Here is a 16,685-nt window from a genome sequence, read left to right as displayed (position 1 = left end):
CACGATCATTAGAAAATTATCCTCGGGCGGTTCGAGTCCAAATGGACTTTTTCCTGCTCCGTCAACACGACTATGATCAACATTTGTTCCACATTGTTCAGTCGAGACACCCTCCCGGCCCTCTCCATGTCGCCCCGGCCAAGTTCTATGTTTCAGAACGGGAGGTAACTTTTCTTGGACCTTGACAGCTGGTGTCAACCCGGCTCCGCCAGTCAAACGCCCTCAGTGGAGACGCGATGACCCGCCGTGGAGCGAACGGCGAGCGCAATTCCGGCTCTGCCTCCCCTTCCCCCGCCACCGTTAGACCCCCACGACAAAGCCTGGTCCTTGACGCTTCTACGATCGTGTCTGCAGTCGATCGATAGTCTTCCAAATCTCGATGGCGACAGATCTAAGCTCTCTCTGGTGATGGGCTGCAGGCAGATCTCTTCCTGAGCGGACGTCGATTGCGATTCCTCCTGGCCCGAGAAGAAATCGATCACAGTGTCCAGCATGACGAAGAAACAAAAGTACTTCCCCTCTGAACCGGTTTGGATTTTGAGTTTCTTAGACAGGGAGGGTGTCCCACCGCAATAACCCAACTCCTCGTGGGCTCGAGGTGGAGTTGGTGGTCGATGTGCAGAGAGTGCGCTAAAAAATGCACTAGAAGCGCTAGCTCAACGCCCTCGGGTTGGCAACAAGCAGAAAATAGGATCAGCAAAGTTGACGATCGGCGAATAGCCACCCTCGATTTGGCCACGTCAAACAAAGGAGTGTGAATTGACTTTGGCCTCGAAGCGAAGAGCCGAGCAGCAGGCAGTCCGGCTGAGGGCGTCTTGGAAGGCGAGGGGGAAAAAAATAAGAAAAAATAAAAAATAAAAACATTAGCCCAGCACACCTGGTCCTGCTAGTTCGTCCACATTCGCTCGGCTGCAGATCAAGTGCGGCCAGGGGAAGCCCCTGGATCCAGGCACGCGCACAAAAAGTCATCCAGGACGAGCGGCGAGGTCCCATGGGGAGTTGTGCTGGGTCGCAAGCGAGTAGGACACACGCGGTTGATGCGGACCTGGCCCTAATCCAGGACCGATTCATTTCCTCGGTAATTGCCTTTTGACAGGCCCACCGAGCCTGCGCCTAGACAGTTTAGTACAAGCCGCAAGGCTCTTCGAGAGAGGGAGGGTGGCTCAAAAGTCGTCGTCGTCCCTCCTTTGTTCGCGATGCATTTTCACGGGTCAACGCCGGTTACAGCAGAAATGGACAACATGGATCTGGTGGTCATTGGCGCAGGTAGGTCATCCCAGTCTCTGACGCTGAATGTGATTCTCGGCAACTTCTGGTCTTTCTTGTCTATTTTGGCGGAACATTCTAACTATTGTCGTGAACGTGCCAGGCTGGAGCGGGCTCGCTGCCGTCAAGGCCTTTCGCGAACTCAACCCTGACGCGAATGTGCTTCTTGTCGAGGCGGCCAGCTCCATTGGTGGAGTCTGGGCGAAGCACCGCCTGTACAAGGGCCTCAAATCGAATAACATGCTGGGCACGTACGAATTCAGCGACTTTCCCATGGACGAGACGACGTTTGGCGTGAAGCCCGGCGAACACATTCCCGGCGACGTCGTGCAGCGGTACATGGAGGCCTATGCTGCGCACTTCGGCTTCACGGATAACATTCGACTGAACCACCGCGTGGAGAGCGCCGAACACAAGCTGGACGGAACCTGGCAGCTGGTGGTGTCGCACGAGGCACAATCCATCACCATTGACACCAAGAAGCTCATTGTAGCCACAGGCATCACCTCGCAAGCCTACCTACCCACCTTTGAGGGACAGGAGACCTTTGGCGCACCGCTCTTCCATTGTCGCGACATGCTGCAACATGAGGAGACCCTCCTCAAAGCTGGGGAGCGCGTGACGGTGTTTGGCGGGACCAAATCCGCCTGGGACGCAGCGTATGCGTGTGCTACATCGGGGATGAAGGTCGACTGGATCATCCGCGAGTCTGGCCACGGCCCCAATTGGATGGCGCCGCCCTACGTGACTCCGTTGAAGCGATGGCTCGAGAAGCTGGTCACCACACGCTTCCTGACGTGGTTCAGCCCGTGTATCTGGGGCCAGGCCGATGGTTACTCGCGCGTACGAGGCTTCCTGCACGGCACCTGGCTGGGCCGCAAGATTGTCGATGCCTTCTGGGCAGTGCTAGCCGACGACGTGGTGCAGCTCAATGGCTTCAACAAGCACCCCGAGGTGAAGAAGCTGCAGCCATGGGTCAGTCCCTTCTGGATCGCCTCATCCCTCAGCATCCTCAACTACCCCACCGACTTCTTCGAGCTGGTCAAGGACGGCACTATCAAGGTGCACGTCACCGAACTCGATCATCTCTCGGACCATACCGTGCATCTGGGCACCGGTGAGGCCCTGCCGACGTCTGCGCTGATCTGCTCGACTGGCTGGCGCGCAACCCCGAACCTCAAGTTCCTCCCTGAGGGCATCGACCGCGAGCTGGGCTTCCCGTGGAGCGCTGACCCGCTGGATGAGAAGATGGTGAAGGCCGCCGACGAGGAGATCCTGCGGCGATTCCCGCGGCTGCGCAACGGACCGCCTCGCAACCCTCTCTACCGCCCGCTCAACAACCAGGCCGAGGCCTCAGCACCGCATCCATTCCGTCTGGCGCGCTTCATGGTGCCTCTGTCGCTCGCCCGGGAGCGTTCGCTGGCCTTTATGGGTGTCACCATGACCATCAACACCACGCTGATTGCGCAGACCCAAGCCTTGTGGATTTCAGCCTACTTTGGCGGCCAGCTCACGCCGACTGCCGTCGAAACGTGCCCGGCTGCAGTACGTGCTGCTTCGGACTACAAGACGGAGGATCTCGATGAGCTCGACTTGGCCTGGGAGACGGCGCTGCACTCCGAGTTTGGCCGGTTTCGCTACCCCGGGGGATTTGGCCATCGCAATCCCGATTTCGTCTTCGATGCTATTCCGTTCATCGACCTCATGCTGCGGGATCTGGGCTTGTCCCCGGAGCGAAAGCAGGGCATGTTGGCCCGGTGCTTCCACCCGTATGGCACGGAGGATTACCCGGGCCTGGTGGATGAGTGGAAGGCGAAGCAGTCTCGCAAATAATCATTCCCTCTGTGATATTTTTGATAGCATTTTCTTGTTTCCTTTCGCGTATGCCGCGAGATACCCCTATAACTTGTCATTTACTCTTTATTCAAACACTAAACCTTTTCATTTCGAGTCCGTTGGGTGAATGCAACTGATAATTTCATTGGTTCTCGGACTATATCACAGTCAAAACGTTCAACCATTTATAGAGTGCATACTCTTTTCTTGCTCGGCGTACCCAAAAACATTGGAATTTGATGTTTTGCTTCACAAGCAGATCCTATTCAAGAATCACAAATTGCTCGAAAATGGTCACTCCCCTGAGATTCGAATCCTGAACGAGACGATCCGCACCCAGCTGCTTGGTCGCACAAGGAAGGTTGGACGGTGTGTCTTCCCCTTCCACCACCTCACCCGTCAGATTCCCGGACCAGCGCATATAGTACTCTATCATCCGCGATGAGCAATGCAATCGTAACATATACTCGGTGGCGATCGTTTCTCGTACAGATCGAAATCCAATTGGAATCCATCAGGGATGTTGCCAGCATACGGCGGATATCGGGCGCCGGTGGTGTTTGCTCTGCCGATGGAACGGACACTCAGAGCAGAGGCATTGCAGCTAGACACCAAGGTCTCGCCATCTCGGGCCACATAGCTGCTCACGTAGGTTGTGTTCGTGGTGTCGTTGAGCTCGAGATAACTGAACCAGACAATCGGGTGGGGGCCCAGGGTGCCGTGACCCCAGTACCAGCTATGGACGGTGTCGATAATGGATCGATTGGACCAATTTTGTTGCTTTCAGTCTCATTTCTTGCCTTTTATTGGATGAACCAAACTCACTCTGTCATGATATCCGCTCCCTTGGAACATCAACCGCGACCCTTGGATCGAAGCATCGACCGTTTCCACTGCATCGGTAACCAGACTGACCCATCCAACTTGCGGCGCAACCTCCCAACGACGTGTTATCAGATTGAATTCCGCAGGGAAGATGTGGTGACGCTCGCTACGGAATCTTCGTCAGCCGGCGCCGCAAACCAAAATGAGTGTCAGACTCACCGCAACCAGCCCCAGTTTCCCCTCAATCTGCAAGACCTCGACTGAATAGAAATCTCGTATACCGAGAGATCTTCCCTCAGCGCGTCCCATCTAGTCCCCGTATCCTCCCAAATTCCCGAGCTATAGCTTGTGCTCACCCCTCCCCCCCTCCGATATCGATGAAAGAAGGAAAATGCCCGCGGCGTGGAGGCAAAGAATGTCACCGCGAGCAATTCGCAGGGATTCTCCGACGACACGGCGTCAAAGTACCATCACTCGAACACAGAGGCATTGATGATGCTCAGCTGCGACGCATCGAGTTTCAGTCGGCTCTGCGCACCTAGATCCCCGCCGGCCGTCTCGATGTCGAATTGCACATGGCTGTCTCCGCTCTGGGCGTGAGCAGGGATCCGATAGGTGCCGCGGTGGGGGCTTGCAGAGGCGAGTGGTGATCGCAGTGCATATGCAATGGCTCCGTGAGATACACCGAGTATCGCGGTCAGCACGACGACCCTCGTCGTAAATCATGCAGCCATGATAGGTTCTGTCTATGTGAAACGCCGACACCGAGAGACAGAGACCGAGAGAACTAGACCTGTCCGATCACAACATGCAGGAATCTCGTCTGCAGCGATGCTTGCTTGCCTTGAAACCCTTCTGTACCAGACACTTCTGCGCGAAGTCTGGGTCGCCTCAGCTTGCACGACGACGCCACAGAGCGCCATCAGCAGTGGAGGGCGGCCCAGTTCGCCATGTTACTGGTGCGCAGGGCAACTAGCAGCCCATCCGTGGACTCTTGAGATGAGATAGAGCCTCCAAAGACGGAGCGTGGCTGCTGGGCAGATCGATCGATGGGCCTGGAGCCAATCGAGGAATCAGGCTGCGCAGGGATGGGGACGATTGTGTCTTGCGATTTCTTTGAGAAGATCCTCCGCTGACAAAGGAGTGCGACAGGGAAAGGGGCTGTGAGGATGGCGGAGGATGCCCAAGAGGGGCGGAAACAGCCTTTGCGACATCAAAGAACAGGGTTTGGATGTCTCCACCACGCCCGGTCTTGAGTCTCGGTACGTGTAGACTTAAATACTACCAGTAGTGAGTAATAGTAAAGAGTAATAAAGAGCAAGTAGTACTGCAGAGAAGTAAAGGTTAGGAGTCCACTGATTCTAGAAGAATACTTCCATACTCTTTTTGCTGGAACAGACTGTGGAAAGTAGAACAAGTCATGTAATCCTAACAATTATCAGATGCAGTTGCTATTTACCATCAACACCGAATCCCATCCCGTGCTCGCTCGGTTCAATCAGAGTACACACGTCACACGTCAGGCTGGAAAACACAAAGATCAAAATACACAGACCGTCCCAAGATGCCCCAGTGCACCGTCGCCAGAAACACAAAAAAAATCAAAAGGCACATCCAAAAATCAAATCCACCGACTCCCAGGCCGCTGCGGATCCCGCTCCGTCGTCCTCGCCTCCCCCGGGAGAAATACATACAGGAGAACGGGGATGGTGTCGTCGAGGCGCGGATACGGAGATGCCACAGGGGATGCATAAAATTGTAGTGGGCCGGGGCTAGACCCGCCCGTTGAGGACGGGGCTGCCGTCTTCGCTACGCCCTTCGCCCTTGACGTCGCCCGTCTGGTTCGTCGAATCCGAGTCGCCATCCTTGCCACAACCCTTGACGAGAATGTGTCGCTGCAGGGAATCAGAGTTAGTTCATTAAACAACAGGACACTATACACCGGAGTATGGCTCACCTTCAATGCATCCTTGCGGGAGAAGCTCTTATCACAATGGTTGCACGGGAATGGCTTGACAGCCAGGTGGATCCGCTTGTGCCGCTTCAGATCGTGATTTCGGTTGAAACTCTGCGGGCATTGATCACACTTGAACGGCCGGTCCGCCGCTGGTGCCGGCATGCCGTGGGGTGGCGGGTGGGCGCTGTAGAGATGTTGGGTGCTGGCGACATGCCCGCTGTTGAAGCCGGGAAGCAGGCCCGACTGCATGCCGCCCATCATGGACATGGGGCTGTTGGGGCTATGTACATTCGTCATGACGGGACCGTTCATCGCCGGCAAGGAGTAAGAAGGCCATGGTTGCCGTGGGAAGGCCAGCGGCGGTTGTCCGCCAGGACTTTGCGCGGGCATGCGTGCCTGCGGATGGATGCCGAGCCCCGCAGGACTCATGGCGTGTGGCCCGCCATACATGGGGGAAAAGCCCGCCTGATGCGGACTGGGCATATGTGGCGAGGTGCCGTAGAGGTGGCCTTTTGGAGTATATGGGTCGTTCGACGGCAACGGCGCCGGAGAGTTGCCGTGTCCGGAGTGATAGAGAGCCATCTGCGGTGCTGTCGATGGAATTGTGGCGGGCGGAGCGGGCAAAGCCTGTGGGAATGTCAACGAGGGCGCCTCGAATGGCTGTGACAGGCCATCGGTCGAGGAGGGAGCTGTCACGGCGGCCGGACGACCCACCATCCCGGACGGAGAGAAGGACGAGCGCGTGTAGCCCGGAGTGACGCCGGACGCCCACTGCGCCGTAGCTCCTCCTCCGCTCCCGTAAGTCGATGTTCCTGGCCAGTATGCCGGCGGCAGGTCTGCAGAAACACCAGAGGAGGGCGCCAGCGGATGGGAGGTGGCGGTCTCGCCGGACTGGTTGGTGGCCGGGGGTGTCAGCAGGTTGCCCACACTCACACTGGCGGGGGGTTGCGAGGTTGGAAGGGGACCCCCGGGATTCTGGGGCCACTTGGGGCCGCTGTGGGCGCCCGCCAGCCCAAACGGTGGCGGGGGCAGCTCGAAGCTCGGCAGCGAGGGCGCCGCCGGCCGCCGCGAGTTTAACGACTGCGACAGTTCCAAGGCCGAGCCCATGCCGGGCGTCGGGTTGACGGCGAGAGTCGCCAGCGTGGACGGGTCTCGCGCACCGGCGAACAGGTCGTCGGGGATGGCAGTGGACAAGTTGGGAGGTAACGGTCCGTACGACGGCTGCCCGGAATGCAAAGACCAATCTCGACCTTCTGGCAGGGCCCCGGAAGGGCTCGAAGGATCCAGGAGGGGCGAGTGTCGATCGCTGAGGGTCGCGATCGGGGGGTGCAGCAGTCGACGACCCGACGATCGGAAATGTGAGATTCGGGGTTGGCGTCGGGGGTTTCGGAGTTTTGCGATCGTTCGTCTTGTTATTTTTTTTTACGGGAGGGGGTGCGATGGGGTGAGTGGGGGGTGGGATTGGAGTTGGAGTTGGGAGGGCCGCAGCAAACTCAGGTCGTGAGAAAAGTAGAAGAAAATTTAGCAGTCGCGCTGGCGGCGAAAGGAATAATCACGGGCGGCGGCGCGACAAGGGCATGATCGGGGGGGGAGGAAAGTGGAGGAGAGTCGAGACAAGGCAGTCCAGGATGGAGCGGTGGGGAGGAAAGCCGTGGCGCTGGAGAGGCGCAGAAGCGCGGGGGAAAGCAGTTTATAAAGGGGATGCCGTCGGGGGAGGCTAGCCCAGAAGATCCTCTGGGATGTAAATAGAATCGCGCTCAATCTCGGAATGGCCCACGGTCGACGGGAGTCTGGCCAGCGTGGGGAAATCTGCGCGTGGTTGACAGCGGTCCACCCGGGAGAAAAGAGTTATCGAGTATTATCTAGGGATTAGGGGATTCGGGTACAAATACTTTAGGGACACCGCACCAGGGTAGGGTATATACTAAGTAGGAATCATTACCTCGTGAACTTAGGGTTAGGGAGCGCAAGAAACGAAAAGACATCCCCGTTTGCCTCGCAGTAGTGTCCGCAACAAGAATTCTCCCATTGTGCCTAGTGTCCTGTCCCTTAGGGTAGGTACGTAGAGAGTCTCGAAGACCCTGAGGTACCAGGAAAGAGGACTGAGCAGGTGATAGCCTCGCACGGACTCGGAATGGGCAAATACGAGCCGCGGACTGGCACAGTCTCCTCCGCAGCGCCGCACTTCTGGCAGACCCAAGCGAGCACGCACCCTGCTGATTCGCCAGCCCGACTGGATCGAGCTTAGCCGCATTGCTCGTGAAAAACTGTGAAAAACTGCGAAAGCGCGCGAGGGTCATCTGCAAACCCTCTCGGCCCCCACCGCGCCGGCGACTGATTGGGCCTCGCTGCTCACCGGCCATGGGTCTGATTTTGTCGAGTGGCCATTCTCAGTCCCAATCCTCCCAGATCCCCCATAATGCCTTGGTATACCTAGGCACATACGGACGAAAGTAATCATCCCGATGGCAACTCTGGTAGTATGCCTGGTTCTCCTCCCTGGTTCTGCGAGCTGGTTTGGTAGGTGTCTCGGCCGGCCAAAGCCAATCGCCACCCGCGCCCAAGTTCCCGGGACATGCCCTCGGGTGGCGTGAATGCGACAGCCTCTCCGTCTGCATGAATCAGACACACTTGAACTGGGGAGAAAGGAAAAATAAAAACATAAAACATAAGCACCCATGGGTCCACCGCTTATCGTCCAATTGATCGCTCTTTCCCTCCCAATCGCATCCATACCGGACTGCTAGTCAACTCGACCAGTAGATATGGTAGGCAATCTACTCTACGCATCACTCATCTCTTGATCCTGCACCTTCCAGCCAGATGGACACGTCGCGCCTCCCCCCCGGAAGAAGGCAACACAGACGAGCTGATCTGTCGCCTCGTTCTGGCCCTTTTTACTTTTTTTTTACCCACTTTTTTTGGCAATGGTCGAGTTTCTTGTTCTGTCTAGTGCATGCCGCGCATCCCTAGTGTCGGCGTCCTGGTCCGTCCGTAGGGCTCGCTTCCACGACCCGCATGCATCGCGACTGGATCACGATCGGGTCCGCATTGTTTATTGGTCTTGGCTAGTCCGACGTGCAATCTGCACCTTTCCCCATCAACGAGCTCCCTGGCCTGATTGGCCGGCATCGTGCCATCGCCAGAGAGAAAGGGGGAGGAGGGACCCGTCAACGAGTCAAGGAGTCGCGGAGGCCGCTCCGGTCACATCCTTGGGCATGGTCCAGTCGCTGGCCCCCGGCATTCTTTGTTCTGCTCGGTCCAACACGCTGCGAAGGGAGGAACCCGCCTTCCGGAGGGAAGGCCAGAGTCGGATAGTGCATGCACCGGCGAGCGTCAGTTCGAGGGGACGTGACCATCTGCCTTCCCCCCCCCCCCCTTTTTCTCCCCTAATTACAAACAAATAAACCAAAATAAAAATAAATGAGCAATGGACGAGGGAACAGAGCCCATCCCTCTTCAAAATCAACCGGCGAAAATCCAATAAGCAACCCCCATGCATGGACTGCCTCTCTCCTCCACTCCCGTAGCCACGATCGCCCGTCGATCACTGCAAACGCCTCCCCTGATCGATCGTCTGCTGCCGGCTCCGTTCACCCTGGACGGTTCGACACCGATTTGCTGTCGAGCTCCAGTCGCCTGCAAGGCGGCTCCGACGGTCCAAATGTGACAGCGTGAGTGGATCCACCTCGCCGTTCGGTCGAATCTGCCACTTGCTGGGCTCGAGCCATGCGATCGTCGTCCACGTCGGTTCATGCCGGTGGGTGGCTGCGGGCGTCAACGCCAGCCGCGACGCCTTGCACTGTTGTGCGGGAGATCTGCGGCGTCCATGAGGGCCTGGCGGGCGGGTCTCGTCGATTTAAAGTTGGTCATGGCTGGTCAGAGCCCAAGCCCTGGCGATGAGACAGTGCCTGGTGCTGTCCGACACCCGTGGAGCCGCAGACGGCCTCCAGGTCGAAGTCCTGTGGCTTCCGGTTCATATTTATTTTTGTTATTGTGGGACTCCACTCCAAACGGAGGAAGCTGGATCGCAGTGGAGCAAGTGACCAGTCGAACTGGTCCACATCAATGTGGCGAGGAATAGCATGCAGAGCATATAAAGCACGAACAGGGAGGATGGAAGCTACGGCGAAGTCGGCGTCCCTTCACGGCGAGCGGTCCCAGGATTCTGCCGTTGTAGTCGGACCCTTCACAATCACTTTCACAGTATATATTACCAGGTAGGTTTGGTTAAGGCCACGAGGCAAAAAACCTGTCGCGAGTTAGCCCTTCACAAGTTTTTGCTTGTTGTCATTTATGTTCGCATCTAATGTGGTAAATGGTGCAGCTCAACCTTGGAATCAGAGTCGGCTATATGCAGATCACCGGACCTGATGGGAGCATCGCATAAAACAATATCCCGAGGGGCAGTGGCACTCCGAATCGTGGAACATTTGCAGTTGATATTGTACTGTGTAACCTTGGAACGTCACACCCGTTCAATTTGTTCTGCAGTCTGATTCCCCTCGAGTTCTCGAGGCCATGCATTGTAGTGCAGTAGTGTCAACTGGTTCTCGCGCCTAGAGGACTCCCAGTACCCTACAGTTCGGCTGTGATAGCTGTAATATATATCCGAAATACATCGAAGCGGCGACCGGGTCCATTAAAATATATAGATATGTATATATTTTTGGCGAACGCTTGCTCTCGGGAGATAATAGAACCTGGAAAACTAGATAGAATTCATTTTCATGAATTTCAGCTTGGACGGACATCTGAAAATACCCGCGTCGCACCAGGTCGCATCATGCTCAGCGCATACCCGTGTTGTTCCGATGACGTCACGACCGCGGGGTTCAACTCACCTCGCACTGAATTTGACATCCTGAGCTCATCGCTTCGACTCTGACCTCTTCTCACCCTCGCCAATTCCACTTTTGACCTCTCACACTTGTCAGTGCTTGATCTTCCAGCTCCAGACACAGTCCTGACCAGTCTCTGCAGTTATCACCTCACTCACATCTCCGCAAATCATGTCCGGAATCAGCAAAGCCTGCTGCTCGTGCGTCTGTCCCTCGACGATTGGTGAGCCATGACTAACTTGTACATTGTATAGGATCCCACCCGTCGTTTCCAAGGGCTACCAAGCCAAGGGAAGCTACCAGACCATCAATGGCATGAAGACTTGTACGTGGATCGACCTTATCACCCGAACATGCATCGTGAAGACTGACCCCGCCAACAGATGTGACCGGTCCCGAGACGGCCACTAAGGCCATTCTGGTCGTCTATGGTGCGTAAATACCTCGCAGTGGAATGATACGATCCGATCTGGGCGCGACAGGAGCCAATCCTAACCGTGTTCTAGATATCTTCGGCTTCTTTGACCAAACCATCCAGGGCGCCGACATTCTGGCCACCTCCGACGAGCAGAAGTACCGCGTCTTCATGCCCGACTTCTTCGAGGGTAACCCCGCCGATATCTCGTGGTACCCCCCGACCACCGATGAGCACAAGAAGAAGCTCGGCAACTTCTTCTCGACCCAGGCCGCCCCACCCAAGACCCTTTCCAAGATCCCCAAGGTCATTGAGGAGGGCAACAAGTACGCCGCGGCCGGCAGCTTCCAGTCCTGGTCGATTCTGGGCTTCTGCTGGGGTGGAAAGATTGCTGCCATCTCCGCCGGCAATGATAACAAGCTGTTCAAGGCCGCTGCGCAGTGCCACCCCGCCATGGTCGACCCCAACGACGCCAAGAGCATCAACGTGCCGTTCGTCTGCCTGGCCTCCAAGGATGAGCCCGCGGCCGACGTCGACGCCTTCAAGGCCAACCTGCAAGTCCCCAGCCACGTTGAGACCTTCCCCACGCAGATCCACGGCTGGATGGCGGCCCGCTCGAACCTGGAGGACCCCGAGGTGGTCAAGGAGTATGAACGCGGCTACAAGACTGTGCTCGATTTCTTCCACCAGCACGTCAATTCCATCCACTAGCACGCGTAAGGCCCGTGTGATGAACATTTCATAAAATGCGTTAGGCAAGCCCTAGATATTCTTTGCAAAATCAACGAATCAACTATCTGCAATTCCTGAGCGAACTGAATGCGATAAGATGCACGTAGCATGCAGTCACCGTCCCCTGTGATTAGTTGCGGAGATTGATGCTTCCACACCCCCGTCATGGCGTCGCTCAGATAGTACAGAACTAGAACCTTGATCGAATATGGTGCTAGGCAATTTCGACGCCGAATACACCTCCCCCCCCCGGCCCGACTTTGGTCTTCATAACCTCCAGGTCCATTACTCAGTCAGCTACCTAGTCATCTACCCAATCACCTACGTGATCAGCTGTCTGAATAATTATTGTAGGGTGTGATACGCCATGCAAAATGAATGGTATCGGGCTAGAATAATTCTCTCCTATAGAGCAGCAAGTTCATTCTTCGACTCGCATAGCCAGCACACCCAAGCCGAAGAACTAGCAGATACCAGCCAGGGAGGGCGTGTGTGTTCGAGGCAGAAGGGGCGTGGCTGTATCAATTCCCTTAGTTGCTGGCCATGTAGACTCACTATCTCGTTTTCTTTGCCACCACGAACTACCAAGGTACTAGTGTACAATAATACCTCATGTACACTACTAGTAGGACAACACAGGGCGGTATCTATTTAGGACTGTGCAGGATCAACGTACTACCGTTTAGGGTAGAACGGCCCGTCGGCGCAAACTCGGACGCATCTGCCGTTCTCAGTTCCGCCGCGAGCCGAGCATCAGGTGGATCCAACTGTACTTCTACACGTTCCCGACTTGAATCGCATTTCTGTCGCATACATACCTATTCGCATACATATGTGCATTCTCAAGTGTCGCTGATATGATTCTCGCGACTTCCTCTTAGTAATGTCTTTCTTTGGGCGCCGTCGTCGCTCTCAGTCGCTGGCCGACCAGGACAACAGCTCGACCCGCCAGCAGGTCCCACGTCATCCATCCTTGGGCTCGCATGGCAGTGGGCCAAGCGAAGGGTTCTTTCATGGGTTATTCCGCCGAAGCAGTGATAGCTCGCTGTCGGCAGATACGCCCAAACACGAGAGAAAGCCGGTAAGCCGACATGAGGACGTGGACCGAGTAGCGGTCGCAGAAGCTAAGACAGAAGCAGACTTCAGCCATTCCACTTTGTATTGAGACTGATCGGTCTCCCAGGCGAAGAAACAGAGATGAATCTTCCCAGAGCTCCGGAGATTCGACCCCTAGCATCCCAGGGCCCCCTAAACCGGCTACTGCCGCCGCGGCTCACAATGAGCCCAAGCAACCGGGAAACATCCAAGATCATCTTGAGTACAGGCTTGATAAGGCCTGCAGGCCCAAAGATGATGCAGATCCGAGTACATCAAATGGATCAATTATGACCAAGGACGAGATCAAAGCCCTCTTTTCCGGAGCACCTCATTTTCTCCTGGAGCGAGGCAAGCATAAACGCTGGTATCCGCAAGTCATCTTTCCTTGGGATGAGCACAACCCGTCCATTCAGCGCATGCTAGACCGCAAACCGCTTCCTCATCCGGCTTTCACGCTGTGCACGCTTCATGCCCACCTACCCGTGCCCGATGACTGGGCCGTGAGAGGTGGGGTGCCAACCCCGATAGAAGATTGGGGTCGAAGGGATGCCTCCAGAAGAGCTACATTTGATGTCGGGATCTTCGAAGTGCCCAACATGCTCGCCAATAATGGGAGAGAGCCAGGAACAGTGGGCTTCCGACACTTTTTAGAGCTACCCCTGGCCGATGCGGTTCGATTTTCCGGTCCAGGTGAGCCTCGACAAGCACCAAACCTTCTGTGTGTGTCTTCACTACCGGCGACAGAGGCATTCGATCTGATGGAGAACTACAACAAGCCCTATTCGCAATGTCTCAGCGGGGCCGTATATGACCGACACCAATTGCTCCGAGATGGCCCTTCCGTTTGGAAACGCATTGGTGTACGTGATATCAATCTGCGAGTTCTGATGAAACGTCTCGATCATCTACGACAGATCCGCCAAGGTGTTCTACGCGATGGATCGACCATGACGATTTTGGACTACGAAACCCCCCATGAACAGTACAATATGCTGCATTCGCATTTCCTTTATCCGCGTCCACCCCCCGCAGACGTACTGCCCGGACACCCACAAAGTATCAAGTCTCAGATCAAAACGCTGGTCACTGTGCTAGCCACTCCCGGGGCATGGGTCGATTTCAGTTTGCCTGAATGGCGATTTCGAGCTGGACAGTTACTGTGGGAAGTGCCGCCGCATGGAGACGGAGACTACATCGATGAGGGTGTTTGCAATGGTGGGACACGAAAAGAACCATGGGTGAACTCGGGCATGGAGCGAAAATGGTTGCTGGTTCAACTACTTCTTGCAGCAGAGCTGTTGATTCGTTTGGATGCATTCGTTCGCATCGATATGTTACATGATCCCCATGGTGGTCAGATGACGGTACAAGAGCTCTATCATTTTGACAAGCTGCGAGAAGGCAAGGTCAATTGGGATCTTGTGGTTGTACGTCGCTTCCTTGACAATCTTGAGATTACTTGTCCACCAACATCAACATCCAATGGGACGCCAGTCGATACACAGGCCAGCGAGAAGGCAGCGACAGCTGCCAAACCACGTCGTTTCACACTATTCGAGTCACTCGGTCGCCGCATCTCATCCAATGCTGAAACTGAACTTCACTCTGCCTGGCTATGCCGCATCAATTCTCCTCACACGCGACAACAACTCGAAGGACTCTACAATTTCGCCGAAAATATCGGATGGCCCAATATCGACGCCCTAAGGATGACCTTTGACCAGAAGCTAAGGGACAACAAAGACATTTTCTCCCCGCAACCCGGGATCAGGCCTAGTCAACAGGAAACTACAGCCAGCCAGCCCGCGGCGCGGTCACTGGCCAAGGAGAACATGTACAGCCGCAGCGCATCACGCCGGTGCGTCCGGCTCCACAGTCGCTGTGCCGATGACCACGATCCGCATGCAGACGAGCCACTGGGCTGGATCTCGCGAAGCTGGCTGTCTGGATTCGTGATTCCGGGCGAACCCATTTGTCACCTACTCATCGGGACGTTGCTAGAGAACGATGCGGCCGCAGTACAGCACCTCGGCCCAACAGCTAATCTCTACGGCGGCTTTGCATATGCCGGACGCAGTTGGTGGAGCAAAGCGTGCATTGTTGGGCGCGTCTTATCTAGTCTCAACGGCGCCCAGACTTGTATGGGATGGGTCGGCAGCGACGTGCTCCCCCGCGATGCGACTAAGTTGGAGGTGCTTGGGCCCGGATGGTTTGAAGTGTTGACGGAGGCCCCGTTGGAACGATCGGGCAAACCGAGAATCAAGCAAGGATGCAAGCTAGAGGCTGAGTCGACGCCGTTGGGGATAGGAGACATCACCGCTGATGCCTTTACGTTGCCAATTGACCAGTCGACGGCCACACCTGTTGTGAGTTTGGGCGCACTGACGCTGTCCATCAGCACGTCGAACTCGCGAGCTATCACAACCAGCGACGAGACATCACTTTCTTTCTCCCTGCATGGCGGTGGCGGTGCAGACACACAGTCGTCGAGGGTGGTGACCTTCCCACTCAAGCATAATGTGCGGTTTATATCAGCCCATGCATGCTGTCCACCCCGGGGAAGCACATTGCACCACCCCGGAGAAGCCGAGACGCCCTCCGCTGCTGAGCATCGTAAGACAACCTCCTCGGTCCGTGGGTGTGGTAAGGGTACACGTCTCGCAGGACATCCCTTACACCGGTCTTTCCCCTACGAGCGCGTGGGATTGGAGACTCTTTCCCAGCACACTGGACCGCCAACACCAGGGCGCGCCGGCGACCCAGACCCGGCGGTGCTCGTCATCGACGCGCGCGGGGACCGAGTCCGGGAAACCTTCGTGCGAGCGTGGTGCGCCGCAGTCGGCCGCCACGCCCTCATCGGGCGAGCGGGGCGGACTTGCATCGCATGTTGTGTGCGCGAGGCGAGGGCTGTGGACGTCCAGGTGGTGGTGCGAGTGGGCGAGTGAGAGAGCGGAGGACCAGCGATCATTCCATCCTGCTACCTCCTTTGTCTCTGTTGAGCCAATACTTACTGTACATACCTTGTACATCATCCTCGGCGGCCCCCTTCCCCTCCTCACGTCGATCCCTTCCACATCTCCGCAGAACAAAAAGGCCGCAGCTGGTGGCAAAACGGAGGAGTGCCGAAGGTTCTTGATATGGTGGCCATGGAGCTGGGCCAGGATGTACATGTAGCCTTTTGCTATTCTCCAATGGCAGGACAGGGTGGCAGGTCCATCTCCAGCTCGGCACCTCGAGTGTTTGTTTCGTGGGGAACATCTCGGCTTTTCGCCGGGCCCCTATTTGAAGTGCCCAGTTTAGCCGGTTCAGCCGGTGCCCAAATCGAGGAATTATCTGCTGAGGCCCGTCGAGGCACCGCACTCACAGTAGTAGAATTAGTCGACGACTCCAGCCAGATGGGTTTGTGGGTTTGGACGTGCGAGACCCAGATAGGAAGGCTCAGTTAATGGAAGTTCCAGAATGCACAGGGGGAGGCCGGGCAAATCAGACAAGCGAGGAAAAAAAGTATCTGGAGCACGAGGGGATCCACGCGTAGGGCAGTGCAGACCCAGAGGAAAAATTTTCTTCCTGGGGGACGCGTAAGTGCCAGTTGCAGGTTTACACACGCGGCCGAATAAGGACAAGGGCCCGAGATGGTGAAACCGCGGCGGGCCCGTTGGACCCACCGCCCAAACACCAGTGAGGTCCCTGCATTCGGGTTCCACTGCGATCGGAT

General features: G+C 56.2%; 5 protein-coding genes across 5 annotated transcripts; 3 read left to right on the top strand and 2 right to left on the bottom strand.

The window, feature by feature from the left end:
* Positions 1–1,232: 1,232 nt before the first annotated feature.
* Positions 1,233–3,099, top strand: N7532_002892 (uncharacterized protein; the record flags this gene model as incomplete). The annotated part of the gene is made up of 2 exons (XM_056615386.1): positions 1,233–1,266; positions 1,370–3,099. The coding sequence occupies 2 exons, from the start codon at positions 1,233–1,235 to the stop codon at positions 3,097–3,099; spliced, it is 1,764 nt and encodes a 587-aa protein (XP_056478358.1).
* Positions 3,100–3,364: 265 nt separating this feature from the next.
* Positions 3,365–3,935, bottom strand: N7532_002891 (Hydroxyneurosporene synthase; the record flags this gene model as incomplete). Its single annotated transcript, XM_056615385.1, has 3 exons — positions 3,365–3,531; positions 3,570–3,838; positions 3,928–3,935. 3 exons carry the CDS (start codon positions 3,933–3,935, stop codon positions 3,365–3,367), a joined length of 444 nt encoding a protein of 147 aa, XP_056478357.1.
* A 1,764-nt stretch (positions 3,936–5,699) lies between these two features.
* Positions 5,700–6,991, bottom strand: N7532_002890 (putative C2H2 finger domain protein; the record flags this gene model as incomplete). Its single annotated transcript, XM_056615384.1, has 2 exons — positions 5,700–5,822; positions 5,885–6,991. 2 exons carry the CDS (start codon positions 6,989–6,991, stop codon positions 5,700–5,702), a joined length of 1,230 nt encoding a protein of 409 aa, XP_056478356.1.
* Positions 6,992–10,896: 3,905 nt separating this feature from the next.
* Positions 10,897–11,851, top strand: N7532_002889 (dienelactone hydrolase family protein; the record flags this gene model as incomplete). Its single annotated transcript, XM_056615383.1, has 4 exons — positions 10,897–10,925; positions 10,980–11,050; positions 11,109–11,156; positions 11,232–11,851. 4 exons carry the CDS (start codon positions 10,897–10,899, stop codon positions 11,849–11,851), a joined length of 768 nt encoding a protein of 255 aa, XP_056478355.1.
* Positions 11,852–12,755: 904 nt separating this feature from the next.
* Positions 12,756–15,915, top strand: N7532_002888 (uncharacterized protein; the record flags this gene model as incomplete). The annotated part of the gene is made up of 2 exons (XM_056615382.1): positions 12,756–12,953; positions 13,012–15,915. The coding sequence occupies 2 exons, from the start codon at positions 12,756–12,758 to the stop codon at positions 15,913–15,915; spliced, it is 3,102 nt and encodes a 1,033-aa protein (XP_056478354.1).
* Positions 15,916–16,685: the final 770 nt, after the last annotated feature.

Source organism: Penicillium argentinense, assembly GCF_028826775.1.
Source record: "Penicillium argentinense strain IBT 30761 chromosome Unknown utg000003l_segment0_segment0, whole genome shotgun sequence".
In the NCBI taxonomy this organism is placed as follows: domain Eukaryota; kingdom Fungi; phylum Ascomycota; class Eurotiomycetes; order Eurotiales; family Aspergillaceae; genus Penicillium; species Penicillium argentinense.
The sequence above is the reverse complement of the archived record's forward strand: the minus strand, read 5'-3'. Positions and strand labels throughout refer to the sequence as shown.